The sequence below is a fragment of the Daucus carota genome, chromosome 1 (genome assembly GCF_001625215.2).
Source record: "Daucus carota subsp. sativus chromosome 1, DH1 v3.0, whole genome shotgun sequence".
Taxonomy (NCBI): Eukaryota; Viridiplantae; Streptophyta; class Magnoliopsida; order Apiales; family Apiaceae; genus Daucus; species Daucus carota.
Genome location: NC_030381.2, coordinates 27231213 through 27250791, shown reverse-complemented (window position 1 = coordinate 27250791; position 19579 = coordinate 27231213). Strand labels below are relative to the sequence as shown.

General features: G+C 32.7%; 2 protein-coding genes across 6 annotated transcripts; both read left to right on the top strand.

Annotated features, from left to right (window-relative positions):
• Nucleotides 1-2184: 2184 nt before the first annotated feature.
• On the top strand, nt 2185-6581 carry LOC108205105 (probable E3 ubiquitin-protein ligase RHG1A). Of its 5 annotated transcripts, none has more exons than XM_017374901.2 (8): nt 2185-2340; nt 3012-3130; nt 3659-4688; nt 4761-4828; nt 5010-5060; nt 5137-5235; nt 5416-5586; nt 6187-6581. In XM_017374901.2, exons 3-8 carry the CDS (start codon nt 3683-3685, stop codon nt 6325-6327), a joined length of 1536 nt encoding a protein of 511 aa, XP_017230390.1. In that variant the 5' UTR covers nt 2185-2340; nt 3012-3130; nt 3659-3682; the 3' UTR covers nt 6328-6581. The 5 variants fall into 5 exon arrangements, with proteins under 5 accessions (XP_017230390.1, XP_017230385.1, XP_017230389.1 ...); XM_064094484.1 differs by adding an exon at nt 2817-2892 and having other exon boundaries at nt 2201-2340; nt 3659-4828; XM_017374896.2 differs by having other exon boundaries at nt 3659-4828.
• Nucleotides 6582-7766: 1185 nt separating this feature from the next.
• LOC108204947 (ankyrin repeat domain-containing protein 2A) lies at nt 7767-14329 on the top strand. Its single transcript, XM_017374648.2, has 9 exons — nt 7767-8031; nt 8245-8275; nt 8697-8839; nt 9153-9365; nt 9450-9598; nt 10873-11041; nt 11739-11831; nt 13756-13895; nt 13979-14329. Exons 1-9 carry the CDS (start codon nt 8023-8025, stop codon nt 14076-14078), a joined length of 1047 nt encoding a protein of 348 aa, XP_017230137.1. The 5' UTR covers nt 7767-8022; the 3' UTR covers nt 14079-14329.
• The last annotated feature ends 5250 nt before the right edge of the window (nt 14330-19579 follow it).

Here is a 19579-nt window from a genome sequence, read left to right as displayed (position 1 = left end):
CTGTATTTTTATTTGTGTAAATATTTTGTTTTATATTTTTTCTCGCATGTTCTATTTTTTATTAGTTATATATTTAATTTTTTAAAGTTTTGTTATTATAAATATGTTGTAATCTTTTAAATACAGAATATATTTTTTTTATTTTATAAATATTATTTTTAAATAAACGCTTAAAATTATGTAAGATACAGAACATAAATTTTTGAAAAATGAAAGATAAGAATAAATGGATACCATTTTTAAACAGATATGTATAATAACTTTTAAATATGTTTAGTATAGTTTTTGAAATATTTAAATACAGGTAGTGTAATTTAAGAACACACCCAAAAATTAAAAATATGAATTATAAAAAATATGATATCAAAATATAAATAAAATATATTACTAATATGAAATATTAACCCAGAATAAAAAAGTATAAGTGGCCGCATGTCTCTGCACAAAGTGGGTGCGTATATACAATTACATTAGGGTAGTAAAATGTTTACAGTTATACTAAAATATGTGTTTTACGACTGAGATGAAAAATTTCTAAGTTACCCCGATATTTGATTCCTCGCTGATCCCTCCCTATGTAATATATAATTATTATAATTAAAAATTTATTATATTAACTTGTAGTGTGTGTATATATATTAAATAATACATTTATACAAATTTTATATAATTGTACAAATACTTTGTACATATATAAAAATATCATTTGAGCTAAGTCGTAAGAGAAATTATTCTAAAATCGTCGTCCTGATTGAAAGTTGAGAGTATTTAGAGGTTTGACCGTTGAAATTCACTCAAATTAGTGTTCGGTAGTTTAGCGGATTGAAATAAAGGTTTGGTTCCAAAGAGTTAATTTTCAAAAAGCTATTTTGGGGAGTTTTTTAGGTTAGAGGTTTTGGTTTGTGTCAGAAAAAAGGGATCTTTTTAAAAATACCCATCTGTAAAATTATTTTTTTAAAAATACTACCATCTTTTTCATTATTTTTAAAAATACCTTTTCATAAAATTTTTTTTTCAAAAATACGATTTGCAACTTTTGCAACCTCATTTGCAACCTTGGGCGGCGCAGCCGTAAAAGTTGCAAATGAGGTTGCAAAAGTTGCAAATAAAAAAGGAAATGAGGTTGCAAAAGTTGCAAATAAAAATGGAAAGTTGCAACAGTTGCAACTGCAATTGCAACTAGTTCAACTGAAAACTGTAAGTTGCAAAAGTTGCAACTGAGGTTGCAACTGCAGTTGCAAAAGTTGCAACTGCAGTTGCAACTTTTGCAACTTCATTTGCAACCTCAGTTGCAACTAAATGCAACTGAAAACTGTAAGTAACAACAGATGTATGGTGTGCCCCTGGCGGGGCCGTTAGATTACAATAGAATCAACTGAATGCAACCATATGCAACTGAATACAACCATATGCAACCATATATGCAATTACAAATCCTGATTTCAAGTTCCAGTTTTCGAATGTCGTTTTCGACCTCATTTTCGGAATCGATATATATATATATATATATATATATATATATATCGATTCCGAAAATGAGGTCGAAAACGACATTCGAAAACTGGAACTTGAAATCAGGAATTTGGTTGCATATGAAGTTGCAAAAGAGGTTGCAACACGGCTGGCGCCGCCTGGAGTTGCAGATGAGGTTGCAAAAGTTGCAACAGTATTTTTGAAAAAAAGATTTTATGAAAAGGTATTTTTAAAAAGAATTCTGGAAGGTAGTATTTTTGTAAATAATTAAAGAAAAGGTAGGTAGTTTTGTAGATTTCCCCAGAAAAAACTAATCAATCAGCTATTTACCAAACAGTTTTGTTTTACGAGAAACAGTTAATTCAATCCGCCAGCTAAGATATTTAATTCAATCCGCTAACAGCTAATATGTGGATAGAGCCATAGGCCCATCATCAATACGGTAGGGTCATAAAAAAATCCGACTTCAGTATGAAATATCTTCATATCCGAGAAAAAACAAATATTATCTATTTCTGAAATAAAACAGATATTACCCGTATTCAATTCGATAATTACAGATATATCAATATTCCAATTATCCGTTTCATAGCCTAGCGACCTGACGCAAGAGTCAGCAGTCAGACGCATAAATGAATAGCAACAATCAAAATCAAGAGATGATCAAACGGCTGATAATGAAGCCAATATTTTATTGGCAGGACGGCTTTGTAGCCCCTTTATAGAATTCCTAAAACAAAACACTTCACCACTACCTTCTCTCTCTCATCTCTCCCTGTCTCCCTCAAATTTGATCAACAAAACACACAAACAAAAACTAAAGACAAAATTTCATGCCCCTTCCCTCAAAAGCTTCCATTGTTTCATGTGGGTTCCCTTTCTTTCCTCTCAATCTCCACCCAAACACACACACAGTATGCATGTATATGAATTATGATCATATGTTTGTGCTTTTTGTATGTATAGCTTGTAATCAATACAGGGTATTCCGTTTGGTTGTAAATGAAGGGAGGGGGATGGTGTTCTTGTTTTTAAGGGCTTAATTTGCGGAGAAAAAGAGACTTTCTTTATTAAAAAGTAACTTATGCTTTAAAATAAAATACCCTTTGTTAGTTCTGGTTAGCTTCTTTTTATGCCTTTTCGGATTGAAGAAAAGTGATGATCAATAGCTTTGTATGATCTGCTGGTGATTATTCAAGTTGGGTTTTGTGTTTTTTTTTTTTTTTTATATGTGATTGGTTTTGATGATTTTTGTGTATGTATATATGTGTGTATAGTTAGGATTGTGATTTCTTCAATTTTTGTTTTGTGGAATATAAGATATGTTTTATGGTGATTTTCAGGATTGTTTATGTGTGGGTGTGTGTGTTTTGGATTTTGGGGTTTGTGAGGTGTCTTATGTGATTGATCAAGCCTTAGGTATGGATGATATATTTATATGCAGATACTGATGTGAAGTACTTGTATTGGATTCATAATAATTGTTGTATGTGAATTACTGCTCGGAAGTTTTCTGATATTGGTGTTTAAGATTGTAGGTTATAATTTTGGTTGTTTCGATATGGAGGTGATCCATCTCAGGCACTGAGGTGGATGAGGAAGGTTCATTTGTGTCTTACCTTTTAATCAGGAAGATTAAACGCTTTTTTCATAAAATGTAAGACCAATTTTTGAATAGGGCATTTTTAATTTGAATTTGCGGTTGTTTGTATGCAATTTAGCCACTGATGCATTTTAAGTGATGGTTATTTCACTTGTATCTCATATCTCACTTATGGTGTTTTCCTTTACCATACTTGTTCGTGATTCAGTTTGTTGTCAGTTTTTGAGCTTCTTTTAAGTTAAAGGTGGATTTTCCGACTTAGTTTGACTGTTTAAGAAACGGTTCTGGATTTAACAAATTGTGTTCTTCAATAATGGTTATGCAAAAATTCCTAGTCCTTTTTTACTTTACCTTGTGGTTGAAACTAATGTTAACATAATCCATATACACTTGCTACTTCATTCATTCAAAATCATCTTCATACTTGCAAATACACGCGTTTAAGAGTTGTGCAATTCTTTTCATTTTAAAATTCTGGTATGGAGGATGGTGTCGGTGAAGTTCTATGAATTATAATGAACACGTGCATAGCTTAAATGAAAACTAAAATTTTTGACCCGGGTGACATTATTGTGGTAACAGAAATATAGGGAGCAGACACCATATATGGATAGATTTTCTGGAAAAAGGACTGTTGGTGGACTTTGTGTACCTAAGAAAACTTCCAGCCTGGTTTTGGCGGATGCAGCTGACAACAAGGATAGAGAAGCTCAATTCTGCAATAGACTTGGATGCAGTGGCAGGCTTAATTACACCAAAGCTGCCCAAATTGGAAGCACTAGTAAGTCTAAATCTTGGAGGCCTTCTACTCGTTTGGCAACTGGTAAGGAAACAGGTGGAAGTTCTTCTAGTACTCCCGCTGTTGTAAGCAAAGCAAAAATTAGATATCCAGATTCTCGCAGGAAGTTGCCTTCGAAACTAGAAACAGAAACATCAGAAAGTAGCAGTACTCAGGGTGATATTGAGGAATTTATTGTTGCACCAAAAGATAACACAAGAAGATTTCAGTTAGAACCGATACAAGTTGAGTCTGGGAAAGTTGCATCTGTTAAAGTGGGGAGCTCTACTATGATATCAAAAGCCAGAAACCAGTATACTTACGGCAAAAGACCTGGGCTGGCCAATCAAGAGGCTCTAGTTAGCTCCTCCAGTTCTTCATCCGAGACCAATGGCCAAAGGCTGAGGGGATCTGATACAAGTAGTCGTCATGGATTGAGGAAGCTACGCACGTCGATATCAGACGCCCTTCGCCCAGGTTGTTCATTGTCAGAATCAAACAATAGCAAGAGGAGGGAAATCGTGAAGAAAAATTCTGAAGGAGAAAGTAGCTACTCTGGTGCAGGGAAGAAGAAGACGAGTGGACAACCTTCGGACAACGGACCTATCTCTATCTCCACCAATGAATTCACTTTTCCAGATTCCAGAAGAATCAGAAATTGGCCTAGCAGGGAAAACAGTGTTACATCAGTGCGGCCTCGGAGACTAACTAACATTAACATTAGAAATCAGATGAATGGAAGCACTCTGCCATCTGCTGAATCCTCTGATATGCCACAGTCAGAAAGAAATATTCCTGTTAATGCAAATTCATTACATGAAGAAGCTTTCTCAGGTAGGTCAAGTATCCACAGTCATCCTAATGGTGCTAATTATGCTGACCATATGACAACCATGACATCGACAGATCTTGGCATTGATAGTTTGGTGAACAGTGATGGCTCACGACCATATAACATGGATGGTATTGCCGAGGTAATTCCTCAGGATTATTCTAAAACAAAACGTTAGTTTAAAATGGGATATAGGAGGATGCAATAACGTGAAATTATGAATGAACCAACGAAGTACAAATGAATTAGGTCAAGTATTTTGCCAGTACTTTAATTCTTGCTTTGCGCTTTGCTTAATACCTATAATCAATAATTTTGTGCAGGTGCTATTAGCTCTAGAAAGGATTGAACAAGATGAAGAACTCACATATGAGGTATTCAATCTTTAATCGTTTATATACTCCTTAATATTCAGTATTGTTCATCTTGGTTTCTTTTCGCTTTCTACAGCAATTACTTGCTTTGGAAACAAATTTATTCATTGGTGGCCTTGGCTTTTATGACCGGCACAGAGACATGAGACTGGATATTGAGAATATGTCGTATGAGGTTTGTTCTATTTGTGTGAGCATAACTCTGCAAATTAATAATCATCTGTCGTACTGAGAACCTGTTGTTAAAAACTTGTGCATGCCTGTTTCTCATTTAATACTTTTAATTTGAATTTCAAGCAGTCAAAATATAGTTAGGATGCAATGTAAAATTGATTACCTTTGCTTTTTGATACAGGAATTACTAGCTCTGGAGGAGAAGATGGGTAATGTTAGCACAGCACTCTCAGAAGAAGCATTATTGAAAAGTGTTATAGTAAGTACCTATCAGCGTATATCTACAGAAGAAGAGGAAGAGGAAGCAGCAAGCAGCGTCAAAGCAGAAGACACTAAGTGCAGTATTTGTCAGGTCAACTACTTACGAAACCAATCTTAATCTTTAGTTGTTTCCCCCATATATTTACTCATGACTTTGGGTTTTGGTTTCCTCCCCCTGTTCTCTTTGCATGATTAGCGATACAGGGTCCTTACTACAACCTTGCAATTTGTATGTGGGCTCATCTTAATGTTTTTGCTATAAATGAACTCAGGCAATACAGTTAATCAGCCTTTGCATTTGTATAAGGAACACATAACATTTAACGGGGTGATGATTTCTTTTAGTCAGAAGCCATTGTTTAAACTTTAAACTAAAACTCGGGGGCCTTTGTTTGTTTTTTAATACTTCTGTAAGCCGAGATGCAGATGGTATGTTCATTGTAAGGAACATCATGCTGCTTTACCTTTATGCACCAAATTAACTTGAAGAATTTGAAAGCTAATGTCTATTATATATATGTTTACATTGCAATATTGCATCATATAAAAGTGATGTAGAGTGAAATGATGCATCCTATGTAGGCATCACATTATAGCATTTTTTCAGTTTCCTGAGTTCCATAGCATATTTGGACTTCCGCGTCTTACTACAGATCTCATCCAAAATTTTCCTTTCAACCTGTTACTGTAGGAAGAGTATATGACAGGAGACGAAGTCGGGAAGATTGGTTGTGAACATGGCTATCATATTGGATGCTTAAAACAGTGGTTGCAACTGAAGAACTGGTGCCCTATCTGCAAGGCTTCAGTAGAGCCAACTAAAACATCTTAGCTCCCTAATTGATGAAAAAAAATGAAATCAAGTATGGTGCTGATGATTACATGGCTTTCTTCTGTATATACTATGTTTGCTGGGTCACTTTTCTTCATCTTTTTCATTCAGTATACTGTCTCATGTAAATACTTTGTGGTTTCAATCAGCCAATAAACCCAGGCTTGAAGCTTTGTGGTGAAAGAATATCCATTCAGTTTCGTCGTGCAAGTGTTAAAAATGATAACAATAATAATAATATACCCTTTACCTCACTTGTAGATTATGCATTATAGTTCTGCAATTGCTCAATAGCTAGTACATGAATTTTTGATATACTGTTGTAGGGTGTTCCAAAAATATCGTGGTTTTGCAGTTTTGAGATGAATTGGATAAGATGAATTGGATAACTTTTATGTAGCTATGTTGCGAAGTATATAGAAAAAGCAAGAAAAGCCAAATCTTTTGATTTGATTCCAGTGAGACTAAGGTGGTGTATGCAATTTTCAAAGTTGGAATTGAGCTGTATACATCTGCACATGATACTAGTTGACAGGTAACTACCAGAATTTAGGTGTGGCTGACAAGGAAACAACCAGTACCTATCCTTTCTTAACCAAAACTAGCAGCACTGCAGAGGAAAAGGAGCTGCGACAAAATGACATTGTTGAACAATTTTGATTTTGTAGTTTTCATCTTTTAGAACCGACTACGATTATGGTAGTGAAAACAAATATAGTCACAATGCAGCGGCACAAAAGTTCATGAATGACTACATTAGAGCAGAGGAGAAGGACCCCAATTTACTCTGATATCAACCAAAATTATATTACAATCAGATTAATGTGTAGTAACTAATAATCATCAGGACAAGGCGACATGACAAAGAGGCGTTTGTCAGTTTAAAATAAGTGCTTCTTGCTTAAAGGAAAGAAGTGGAGTAGAAGTGAGAAACAAGTTAATACTTATAAATGATTAAAGTATTTGAGAAATAAGTAGAAGTCTTGAAACAAAAGATAACATTCCTACCTTTTTATAAATGCTTCTTGATTTTTTACACAAACGGTATAAATAAGTGCTTCTAAATTATAAATCTAGAAGTCAAACACCCCCAAAATGTCTCAAAATATACAACAGGACCCCGATTTCTAACTCCGATGTCAACCAAATTTATACCGTTTAGCCTCGTGACTCGTCCTGCATTAGAATGTGTGGTGAGCTCTTTACATTTGTCCCAAAATATAGGTTTTATTTGGAAGTTAGAGTTTTTAAATAAAATTAAAAAATTTAACCACTGAAATCCGTTAAAATTGATATTTGCTAGTTAGCGGATTGAAATAGAGGTTTAATCAAAAAAATTAATTTTGAAAAAGTTTTTTGGGTTAAATGTTTTGATTTGCGTTAATAATCCGATATATGCGATGATTTATACAGCTTTGTGATCGTTCCTGTAATTTACTGAGGATGGATCCTGGCAAAAAATACCCGACCCGACCCGACTCATGATCTTAATTATGCTGGTATATTCCTTTTGAAAATTTATGTTATTATTTCTCTGAGAAGCAAAATCGATAATAAGCGGCCCAATCTTCGGCCTTAAAAATTCAAGGAACGAGAGCGATGAGATGTTGAAGATTGACTTGCCCCCACTTTAAACTCTCTCTTTTATCACATAACTAAACTCCCCTCTCTCGTCAATCTCCGATCTTACTCGTCATGTCTCCGGTATCTCTCTCTCCCTCTCCCTCTCCCTCCCACCCTCTCTCTCTCTCGATCATTCAGAAATCAATTCTACAGATATGCATATATACATGTACATATTAGTTCTTGCTTGATCTATTCATAGGGTTTTGCAATCACTGATTATTGAATTATTAAATTTTTTATTTTAATTAGTTAATTACTGATTCATCTTCTTTAATTTGTGTTGTGTTTTAGGTCGTCGATAAAGATGCATCCGCACCTAAAGGTACTCTTTTTACTCATTATTTTACCGTGTTTGTGTAGTGTTTTCTTAATTCGTATGTATTAAGATATTCGTGTTGGTTTGTATAAGTATATTGATAGATTCTACGATAGAATTTCCCAGTTTGAGTGAATAATTATAACACAAGACAACGACTTTGAGTCCTTTGATAGTGTAATTGTTATTTTATCTTGTAATGTTTGGTTCTTTTGTGATCATATGTATTCTTTCGGTGCAAGTATACTAGTAAATAGAAAGGAACCCAGTTCATTCCACAATTTCTTTAGAGTTTTCGTAGTGTATATTGTAATTTTATTTTGTAATGTTGAATTCCTATGTGATTATGAGTGTATGGTCTTGGTTTAATTCTCAATGTACCATTTTCTGCTTCTAAAGATCTGGCCTTTAATTTTATGTATATTAGAGGAAAAGACTGGCTCAACCGTCAAGACCTCTGAATCGAGCTCCACAGAGAGTCAGTCAGGGCAAAGTAGAGCAACAGCTGCTCCAGGAGCTGGGTTTCCCGGAAATCCATTTGACTTCTCAAACATGGCTGGCTTACTCAATGTATTACTACAATTTTATTTTATTCGTACCATGAGTTTTGTATAAATTTTTAATCATGCTTCCTTCAATGATAGAATCGGTCATGTAGTGATTCGTATGTAAGCCTGTGAGGCTGTAATGCAGAAAAGATGTCATTTAACTGATTATATTCTTTGATTATGAAAATTTGGCTGTTATATGTATGTAAGACCATCCGGATGCTTACTTTATGAGACTTGAGATGAACTTCTGACTTTCAATATTTAATGTAAACAAATGTATTTGCTGTACTATTTTGTTCTTCTGACCAAGTTTCTTATGATCTAATGATTAGGACCCAAGTGTCAGGGAATTGGCAGAACAAATAGCTAGTGACCCTTCATTTACCCAGATGGCCGCACAGCTTGAAAAGACATTAAAGGGTCCGGTAGCCGGTGATGAAATTCCACAGTTTGATCCCCAGCAGTACTATACTAGCATGCAAGAAGTTATGAAAAACCCTCAATTTGTGTCAATGGCTGAACGACTTGGTAGTGCTTTGATGGAGGTATTTATAGTTCTTATGTCATGTTAATTACATGAATGAGGATTTAGAATAACTGAATGGCAAGTTAATTTTGTTATATACCAGGATCCATCTATGTCACAAATGCTTGAGAGCTTAGCTAATCCAGCACAGAAAGACCAACTTGAAGAACGAATTGCGCGTGTCAAAGAAGATCCCTCATTGAAACCTATTTTAGATGAAATAGAAACTGGAGGTCCAGCTGTAATGATGAGGTCATGAAAGTTCTTTTTTCATAACTATCAACCAATATATGTATGTATGTTTATTTGATGGATGATTTTTTATGCCTTTCCCATTTTAATGGTGCTAAAAGTGAGATGTAGAAGTTGGTTTTCTATAAGGAAACACCATATTTAGTGCACTAGTTCTCCAGACCATTGGTCATATTTTATAGATAACTCCTTGTAATCAGGTATTAGATTGTTAAATGTGTGAGGCTAAGGATATTTTGCTTATGGATGACCTCTAACTGTTGCCAGTTTGTATTAGTTATATACTCCCTCCATCGCAAATTAGATGAGTTCGTTGATTTTGGTCAGACAATTTAAGGTGTATTGACCGCATAGTTACTTAACTTGGTTTAATTTTATTTTTTTGTAAATATTTTTTTATTTACATTTATTTACAAAAAAATATTACAGAACTAAGCGGTCAATGCACTTTAAGTTGTGTGTCCAAAGTCAACCAGCTCATTTACTTTGGGATGGAGGGAGAATTAATTTACTTGTACTTCCCATTGACATGCTTAGGCCTTGTTTTACTAGGTAATAGTGACATGTTTTGGACAATAGTATACTGTAGTTTGATGTTATCATCGTACATTGTCATGTTCATGTCAAAGTATGATGTAGATGTAGGAGAAGAACTTTTAGTGGTGAAACAGTGAAAATCACGGATGATTGAACTGCGGGCGGAACAATCAATATCCCCAAGAAGTTTCTAGCTTTGTAGAGCAAAAATAAATATCTGGATCATGATTTGAGGGCAAATTGAATACATGGTAATTAAACATTAGGAAGTGATCATCCAACACCAACAGGAAGTATAAATTGATACAGAATAAGCCCCACAATAGTCTGACTGAAGAGGAATAAGTAATATAACCTATCATTAAATAAGGAGTAAATTGCGAAGTATTGGCTGAGACTTGCCTACTGTAGCATTCTAGTGGCCGGATTTTCGGAATTACAACTTGGTGGTCATATATTACTTTTTGTCTCTTAACAAGGTGGCTAATCGCCAAAAAGTGGTGGCTAGATACTCTATTATTCAGAAAAGTGGCCTTTAACCACTTTTTGGAAAGATAAAAGCATAGTTTGGCCACTAATTGTGGATTTGAAAATTTAGCAACCAAAATGCTATAGTAGGTAAAGTGCAGCCACCATTACATTTTTACATCAAATAATGGATAATCCAATAATGTAAACAAGTTGCTCCTTCACATATTTTCAAAACTCTTCTAATCTTAGCTATTGCCTTTTTTCAGGTACTGGAATGACCCAGATGTTCTCAAGAAGTTGGGTGAAGCTATGGGTGTTGCTGTTCCTGGAGATGCTGCTACTTCTGCTGAAATTTCTGGAGTAGATGATTCTGATGAAGTAGGAAATGAGGATGAATCTATTGTTCACAACACTGCTAGCGTTGGTGATGTGGAGGTAATTATGTTCTGCATTTCTCTTATTTGGTGCTTTCTAGTACCCTACATAGTTACATGTCTTTTAGATTGAATATGCACTTAACTAAACTTGAAATGATAGTTGCAGAAATAACAAAAATTTCACAACATTTGATGCTATATTTTTGTGACCATAACTAGATGCATAAAAGTTTTTGTCAGTTAACAGTTCTTGTTTCTTGCCGAGTTCAAAAGAAGTCACGGGTATCTGAATTGTGCTAAAGTTTTACGTTGCCAAGTCTCTTTTGCTTATGGAATTTGTTTAAAGAAATTTTTTCTGAAGCGTGTTAATTGTTTTCTCAGCAAGTCCATTATATTTAAAGAAATTGTCATCTCTTTTCATCTTAAAATAAGGATGGATCATTACTTTTAAATGTATTTTCCATGGGAATTGAGACTCTTGTTCAAATTCAAATAAGACTAATAAGTATATGATCAGTAATTAGCATAGAATCATATTTATTTTGGTTATTCGCAACCAAATTTCACGACGTGATATTTTGTATTGACCAGTGATTTGTATGATAAGTAATACTGGATCATAGCTTTAGATGCAGGACTTGTCTTTTGTCAGTTTGGTGGATGTAATGTTAAACAATTACCATAGAATGCCATATAATACTTGCTGATTTAATCTTATTAGCTTGAGTGACATTTATATACTCCATACATATTAGGGTTTGAAGAAGGCACTAGCCTCTGGTGGTGATAAGGATGAAGAAGATTCAGAAGGAAGGACGGCTTTGCATTTTGCATGTGGATATGGCGAGGTATGATCGACGGTACTTCAAAAAAGGGAATTTTATGCTATATTAACTGTTTTTTCTTTTTTAGACTTTTCTTATTATTGGATTGGACAGTATCCTTACCAACTTATCTGATGCTCCATGTATTCTGTAGTCTGATGCTATGCAGCTCTAAGTGCATTCAATAACTTAAGTTTTAAAACCTGTGGGTTTGTTTAGCCAAGCTTGCAAAGTGTTCATGTTTCAAATCATCTTTGCCCCATACTAATCTTTCCGTTCACTGCAACATGCTACGTATCTTGTTCATTTAATAATGGTAACATCTGATTGGCTGCCTTTTGAATTCTCTGTTTCGCACTTTGTAGTTTGTAGCTCATTTATGTTCGCAAAAGAACCAATTTAACCTTATTGCTTTGATTCAAATTCTTTAACTCTTGAAGAGTTCCTATGTTGTTGTACAGTTCTTTTTTATTAAGTATTTGCAGGTTTGTGTGGACATGTAGTCAAGTCAAGGAATCATCTGCGATTCATCTACCATTTTCTTTTCTAGTATTCACCTAAAAAGCTTTAGAACGACTATCCTGGAAACAGCTTTTAGCCGCTGAATTTTCTTGACAAATTAGGAAAATGAAATCAGTAATTCTAATAAACAAAAACCTAAATGTCAGAGCTCGAGTGTATATTTCATACTAAAGTGTATGATCAATTTGAAATAGAATAAGGGAAATCAGGATTTAGAATAGACGGAAAGTAAGATTGGAGATGCATAAATTTTAGATGGTTTTCTTAATCTCTATTAGATTTTGACCCACTACTCTCTGGCATCTCTTATTATAACTCATCAGACAAATATTTGAGATATATATTAAAATTTCTAGTGTTGCTTAGATTATTATTACTCCCTCTGTCTCTTTGGATTGTTAACACTTTTTTTACATTGCTTGACACACATTTTAAGACGTACATAAAATACAGTTCCAATAACTTATCTCTGAATTTTTCTTTTTCTGAATAAAAGTTTGAACATCGAATTTTTATTCAGAAGAAAGAAAAAGTTAATATAATCAATGAAGCTATACTATATAGGAGTCTTGTAACGTGCCAAACCTTCTCTAGAAAATGTTAACAATCCAATGAGACGGAGGGAGTAAAATCTTTGGCACAGAAGATCTAAAACTAATTGTATACGATCAATTAATATATGTTACCATTGTAGTCTGAGTTCTCATTATCGTATTGTGCTGAGAGGGGGAGACGGAGGGAGGGAGAGAGAGGGCGGGGAGGGGGGGGGGGCAAGAGAGAGCGGGGGGAGCGCGAGGGGGAGGGGGGGGGGAGAGAGAGCGAGGGAGTGGGAGGGAGGGAGGGAGCGAGAGGAGGGGGGGGGGGGGGGGGGAGGGAGATCGAGATCATGGACTCAGAAGAGAAAACATTGTTGTGCCGACCAAATTGCAATCAGTTTCATTTGGCATGTTCTTATTGGAATATGTATGCTGGCAAACAACCCCTTCTGTTCTTAATTATTGCTGAAGAACGATCACAGACTTTATTTTGAAGCCACGTATTCTATATTAACTAGTGTCTTTCCTCTGTTTATTTTACAAAGGGTTAAAGTGATTTATATCCTGTATAAGTCCTAACATTCTATGATCAAAGTATTCATAAATTACTGGAATCGGAGAAAACATGGCTGTGCTAACTAACTAGCAACCAGCTTGATTAGCATGCACTTTTTTTTTGAATATGTGTGCTGGCAAATGTCCCCTTCTGTTCGAGTCCTAAGAACATCACTGTTTTTGTTTTTTTATTACTATATGAAAGCCACATAGCCCATATTAAGGAGCGTCTTTGCTCTGTTTATTTCATAACTTGTTACGTAAATCATTTAGCGCACAGCATATTGTGCCACAACATGTTGGTGCTAAGCAGATGGTGGCTTGTCACATTTCAGGTAAAATGTGCTCAGGTCCTTCTGGAGGCTGGAGCAAAGGTGGATGCTCTTGATAAGAACAAGAACACTGCTCTTCATTATGCAGCTGGTTACGGCAGGAAGGAATGTGTATCTCTTCTGCTGGACAACGGAGCTGCTGTGTAAGCCTGATTATCCAGTTAACACATTGTTTCAGTTTTTTTTGGTATATATTCTGATCGAACTCACCTATTATTCCTTTCAGCACTCTCCAAAATTTGGACGGTAAATCCCCGATCGATGTGGCCAAATTGAACAACCAGCAAGACGTGGTGAAACTACTTGAGAAGGATTCATTTCTATGATTTTCAGAAAACATTACATGGATTACCCAGTCTTCAGCTATGTCATTTGTGAAGTTTGTTTAAGTTTATATCGTTTATATCAACGCCGAAGATGTTAGATTTGCTTGGTTTGTTTATTATGACACATTATATCGTTAGATACAAAAATGGTCCTGCCGAATGATAGATTGGATTTCATTGAATACATATTTCTCTCATGTCAAAATTTTCTTTTAATTTATACAGCCCAATAAAATAATAACATTGTAGTGTGTTGTTATCCAAGCATACAAATTTTGCTAATTTTTTATTTTTAACGTAGCAGTCTTGGCGTTGAATGTTTGACGTGTAGCTATCTAATTGCCACAAGTTGAATCCTGCTAATTGTATTATCAAATTAAGTGGTCATGTCAAATGAATATTTAAAATTGATATCTAAACCTGTTGAAATAACTGGGTTTATATAAAAAGTTATAAGAATAATTTCTCTAAACTCTTATAGATTTATAAGAGCAGATTGACAATAATGATGGGCTAAAGTGGATATTTAAGACATTAAGTAAAATTTGTTTATATGTATTTACTGTTTGCACGCATTTGAAGACTCTTATAAAATATAGTTTATAATATTTTTCTAGATTTTTTTATTTTGAATAAAATTTTTAGATTTGTATAATCATTCTTGGACCGGAAAAAGTTATTATTTTAGAGAAATTATTACAATAAAAAGGTATGTATTTCTAATTAAAATTAGTATAATTAGTTTTCTACGTATTAAACTCATTATACATATTATTTTTAAGTGATATACTACATTCACGTGTATTAACACTTTTGGGGTGAAAACAACAAACATATATTGGAAAGAATTAATTTAACTAATCGTAAATATAACATAAAATATATTATAAAGATAAATTGAAAATAACATAAGGATAATACATGTGAAAGTCAATCAATGAAAAAGCTGCACAAGTCGGAATTGAAAAAAAATCATCTCTATACAATGTATACACAGAACATGTATAGTTGAAAATATCATTTTATACAAAAGTTGAGAGAGATATTTAAAACTGAAATTCTCTAAGAATTATATTAGTTCTTATTATAGAATTACTAAATTTTAATAATGATTCCAATTTGGAATTCTTTTTATAAATATAATAATTTTTAATTTTGAAGAGTATTTATTTCGAGAGGTTAGACGCTATTTGAAATCAGAAAGAAGCGGTATTCAAGCCAATTAGCCAAACAGAAAAAGTGTGTTTAAGAATTGATAATCTTTTGTCAAAAAAAAAAAGAATTGATGATCTTATGTGATGATAAATGCCCTGAAACAACCTTCTCGCAGAATCTGAGAGAGAGATTAAGGGTCAGTTTGGAGTGCTGTTAAAAATTGTTGTGCTGTCAGAAAAAATGCTGGTAAAATAAGTGCTGTTGTAGAAATTAGATAACTGTTTGATAATTTTTTGATATTACTTATTTTGAGTTATAATATTAAAAAAAATAATGTTTTTGGTGAGGTTTTATAATGAAATCAATAACAGCATTCTGCAAAAACTGAAAAGCAGCTTTTTCCAAAATCATGGGAGGACCTGCTTTTTATAACAGCAGCTTTTCAGCTAAAAGCTGCTGTTCGGAAAAGCTGCTTTTCGATTTACCAAACAGTTTTTCACTTGCTTTTCAGCAAAAAGCTGCTGTTGCTGTCTGTAACAGCAACCCCAAATGGTAACGTAGTAAATGGGAAAGTGGGGCAGCCATCATTAACACATGATTACAAAAATCAGGGTGGTCCCCACTGAAAGGTCAAACTATCACGCACGTCGAGGTTTGTCTTGTCTTCTCCACTTGGGACCCACATCACCATTCCGACTGCATCTTGTCATCGAAGTCAATCGTCTGACTAATGCAGAAGTAACACAGCCGCGCAAGCTAGCAGCAATACCGAGCTTAATCACATTCATACTTCCGTTTTCTTCCTCAATCAGTTGGTCGACATGGGTTAAGCATGTTAAGTTGTTAACCAATAATTTTGAAATAACGGAATCATAATCAAACCATACTTTCTTCGTCCCTCAATTCATATATGGCTAATTTCCTCTTGCACAGAAGTTTGTCTCTTTATACATGCTAAACACACTTGTTTAGAAATATACGGTTCAATTATCCAAATTCAAACAAATGTACTTAATGAGCACAATTGAAACAAATAAATCAAACCGAGAAAACGTGCGCAACAAACACTGTGACCGAGAGTGGAAGGCTACTCCTGACCATGCTTGTTTACTCCTCCGCCTGTAGTGTTTCAAGCTTTCTTCTGCAACTCCCTCGTGTTAGCATTGAATAATCTTTTAGAACTTATAATTGATGTTCTTCCGGTGTCCAGTTTTTCATTTTTGTATACTTCTTTAAATCTGATTAATCACAATAATGTTTTTAAAAAAACTAATATAATAAATTAAATAAATTAAGTATTATATTATTTTAATATCTTTTGATTAATTATTTTAATTAATTTCCGAATATATTTTTAACATATTATTTATTTTAACATACTTGATTAATGTATTGGAAACGTCCAATATTTTTTCTTTTATATAATTAATAAACATTATATATAGAAAAAAATTGAGAATCTTCGCACATAAATACGATTAATCACAACATAATTATAAATTTGATTAATCTTTTGTGATCGAAAAATGTGTCATTGTTTTTTGTTAGAGTTCTTGGTGTGCGTACAAAATAATACTGTATATATACATTTTAAATATTCATTCTAAAATACTTGACATCAATCACGACACAGAATATGAGCTATATATTATAAAATATGAAGCAAACTATGTTATAAATTTTAAATTTTAAAAATAATTATTGATTGGTATATAAGATGATTTTAATAATTCTAAATTTATTAAAATATGGATTAGTACCTTGATTATTATATTAAATATTATTTTATTATTTTAATATATTTCGAGTAGTACCCATTAACCATTTTATCATTGCCTCACTATATTGCAGATAAAGAGCAGTACTAATATTCTGTACAGCCTTAAATTTGATATTCTTGAGCAGAAGAGGCAGCTTGCAAATCTTCGTGGCCAGAGCATAATGTGCAAAATTAATGGAATTTTCACCAAAATCTAAAATGACTAAAGAACAAACTTGAATGGTTGTATTGTTCATCACTGTTTCGAACTTGTTATGCAAATCACCTCCAAACTTCACAGAGTGTAAACCACTCTCTCACAACCGGAGTCATCATCTTTGCCAATGGCCGTGTTGTACAATTTCAGTACTTGGATGGTGAGGCTAGCGAGTTTTTTAGTTTGAGGGTTGTTGTGTACAAACAAGCAAACTTGAATGATTTATTTAAATTTAAGCCTTCATATATTTGGAGGTGGAGTCATAATACACATTTTAATATTGTTATAAAAATAGTTATAACTTATTTTTAGGAATTTTCCTGAATAAAAATTTAAATATAAAAATAAATTATAGATTTATAAGACCAGATTGACAATAACGATGGGCTAAAATGGACATTTAAGACATTGAGTAAAATTTGTTTATATACGTTCACTGTTTGCACGCATTTGGAAACTCCTATAAAATATAGTTTATAATGTTTTTTAGATTTTTTAATTTTGAATCAAATTTTAAGCATCAAACTTTTATTCAGAAATAAATAATCTTTGAAAATATTACAGAACAATACTTTAAAAGTCTTAAAATGTGTGTCAAAAAGTAATGTATATAATTGAATTGGGCGAAAGGAGTATATTTTAAGTGTAGTATATTAATATTGTTTCAAGTTGTTATAAAGAGGATGTATTGTTTTAATATAATAATTGATGATGTGACATTTGTGTAGTGATCCGATATATATAGTAATCCATAGGAGTCATGCTAAAATTTTAGAGAAGTACGATTGAAGTGCAATATTTTCATCATATTATATACATTTTTAATTTTTGGTATACCAAGCTAATAGTTTTTCATGGTTAGAGTTGTTTTATGAGCATAAAGTGTGTATCTGAATAGTGAGAAAATATATAAAAATGAGTGGGACTAAGGAGTTTGGTAGACTATGGATCAAAATTTTTTATTATTATTTTAATGAAAATTCGAGAGGCAAATTTCATATATGCATATATATATAGGGTCAGGTTCCACATAGAACCGCTTAAACTTAGAATCTTAGAACCACATTAATAGTCATTAAATGAAAGTAACTTAAATGTGTTTTAAATTAGTACATATTTAAATATACATGTCTTCAATAAATGCACATTCTTATTTTAATAAAACTAACCATATTTGTTCATTCTAACAAGAAAAATACATTTGATCCTTAATTTATATATCTCAATAGTGTGATAAAGTGATATATACACAAATTAATTTATATACTGCTGCAGAATCGTGATAAATTAAATCGAATGTATCTATTATATTTTTATAACACCATTATCTACATATACTGCAACAGAACTCCAACTTACGAAGAGAGCTGGAGCGTATATGTCTTGATTTTATTTATTATTAGTTATATGTACTGCAGCGGAATCTCATGTTTTATAATATTATATGAGTTAGATATGTACTGCAGCAGAATATCATGTTTTGTAATATTTTATGAGTTAGATATGTACTGCTGCAGAAATCTCGTGTTTTATAATATTACATAAGCAACAAATGTACTGTAGCAGAATCTTGTGTTTGTAATATTATATGAGCTAGATATGTACTGCAGCAGAATCTCGTGTTTTGTAATATTATATGTACCGCAACAAAAAAATTTTGTTTTGTAATATTATATTATTAAAATTGGTTGAGAATTACATGTTGTTGTATGTTTGATTTGCATGCTTAGATATTAATTAATTATTATTTTAAGTAGGGAGTAGTTAATGATTATTATGATTAGTAATAATTATCTATATATAAGGTAAGTATCTTAAATAGCATGTAGTTTTAATTTATATTTATATAGCTAGGTAGATCATGACCATTAAATTCATATTCATCTAATGGATGTGTGTGGTTCTAAGTTCTAATTATAATATTGGTTCTAATTTGAACCCCACCCTATATATATATATATACAAATATAAATATATATATATATACAGTTAAATTCAGTCAAAACTGATATAATTGAGAATCTCATTTGAACATCCGTGTTAAAATAATGACTTATCACTTGTAAAAATTTAACATGATAAGCAAGTAAATTAGATTATCTATTTTGTAATTTTATATTATAGATATTTATGAGTATTAAAAATGTAATAATAAAAATAAATATTGACAGGTTTTAATTGGAATGATGAAATTGATTTTTGTTCAAAAAGTCATAGAAATAGAAAAACTGTCCAAAAATTTATTCTGTCAACTTCTGATTTTAAATCAATTTCAAGTTTATTTAATATAAATTAGCTCCTAATTTCTTATATAAATAAACAATTTTTCACTTTAAGATCTAAAATATCTTAAAACCCTCTCAAACATGC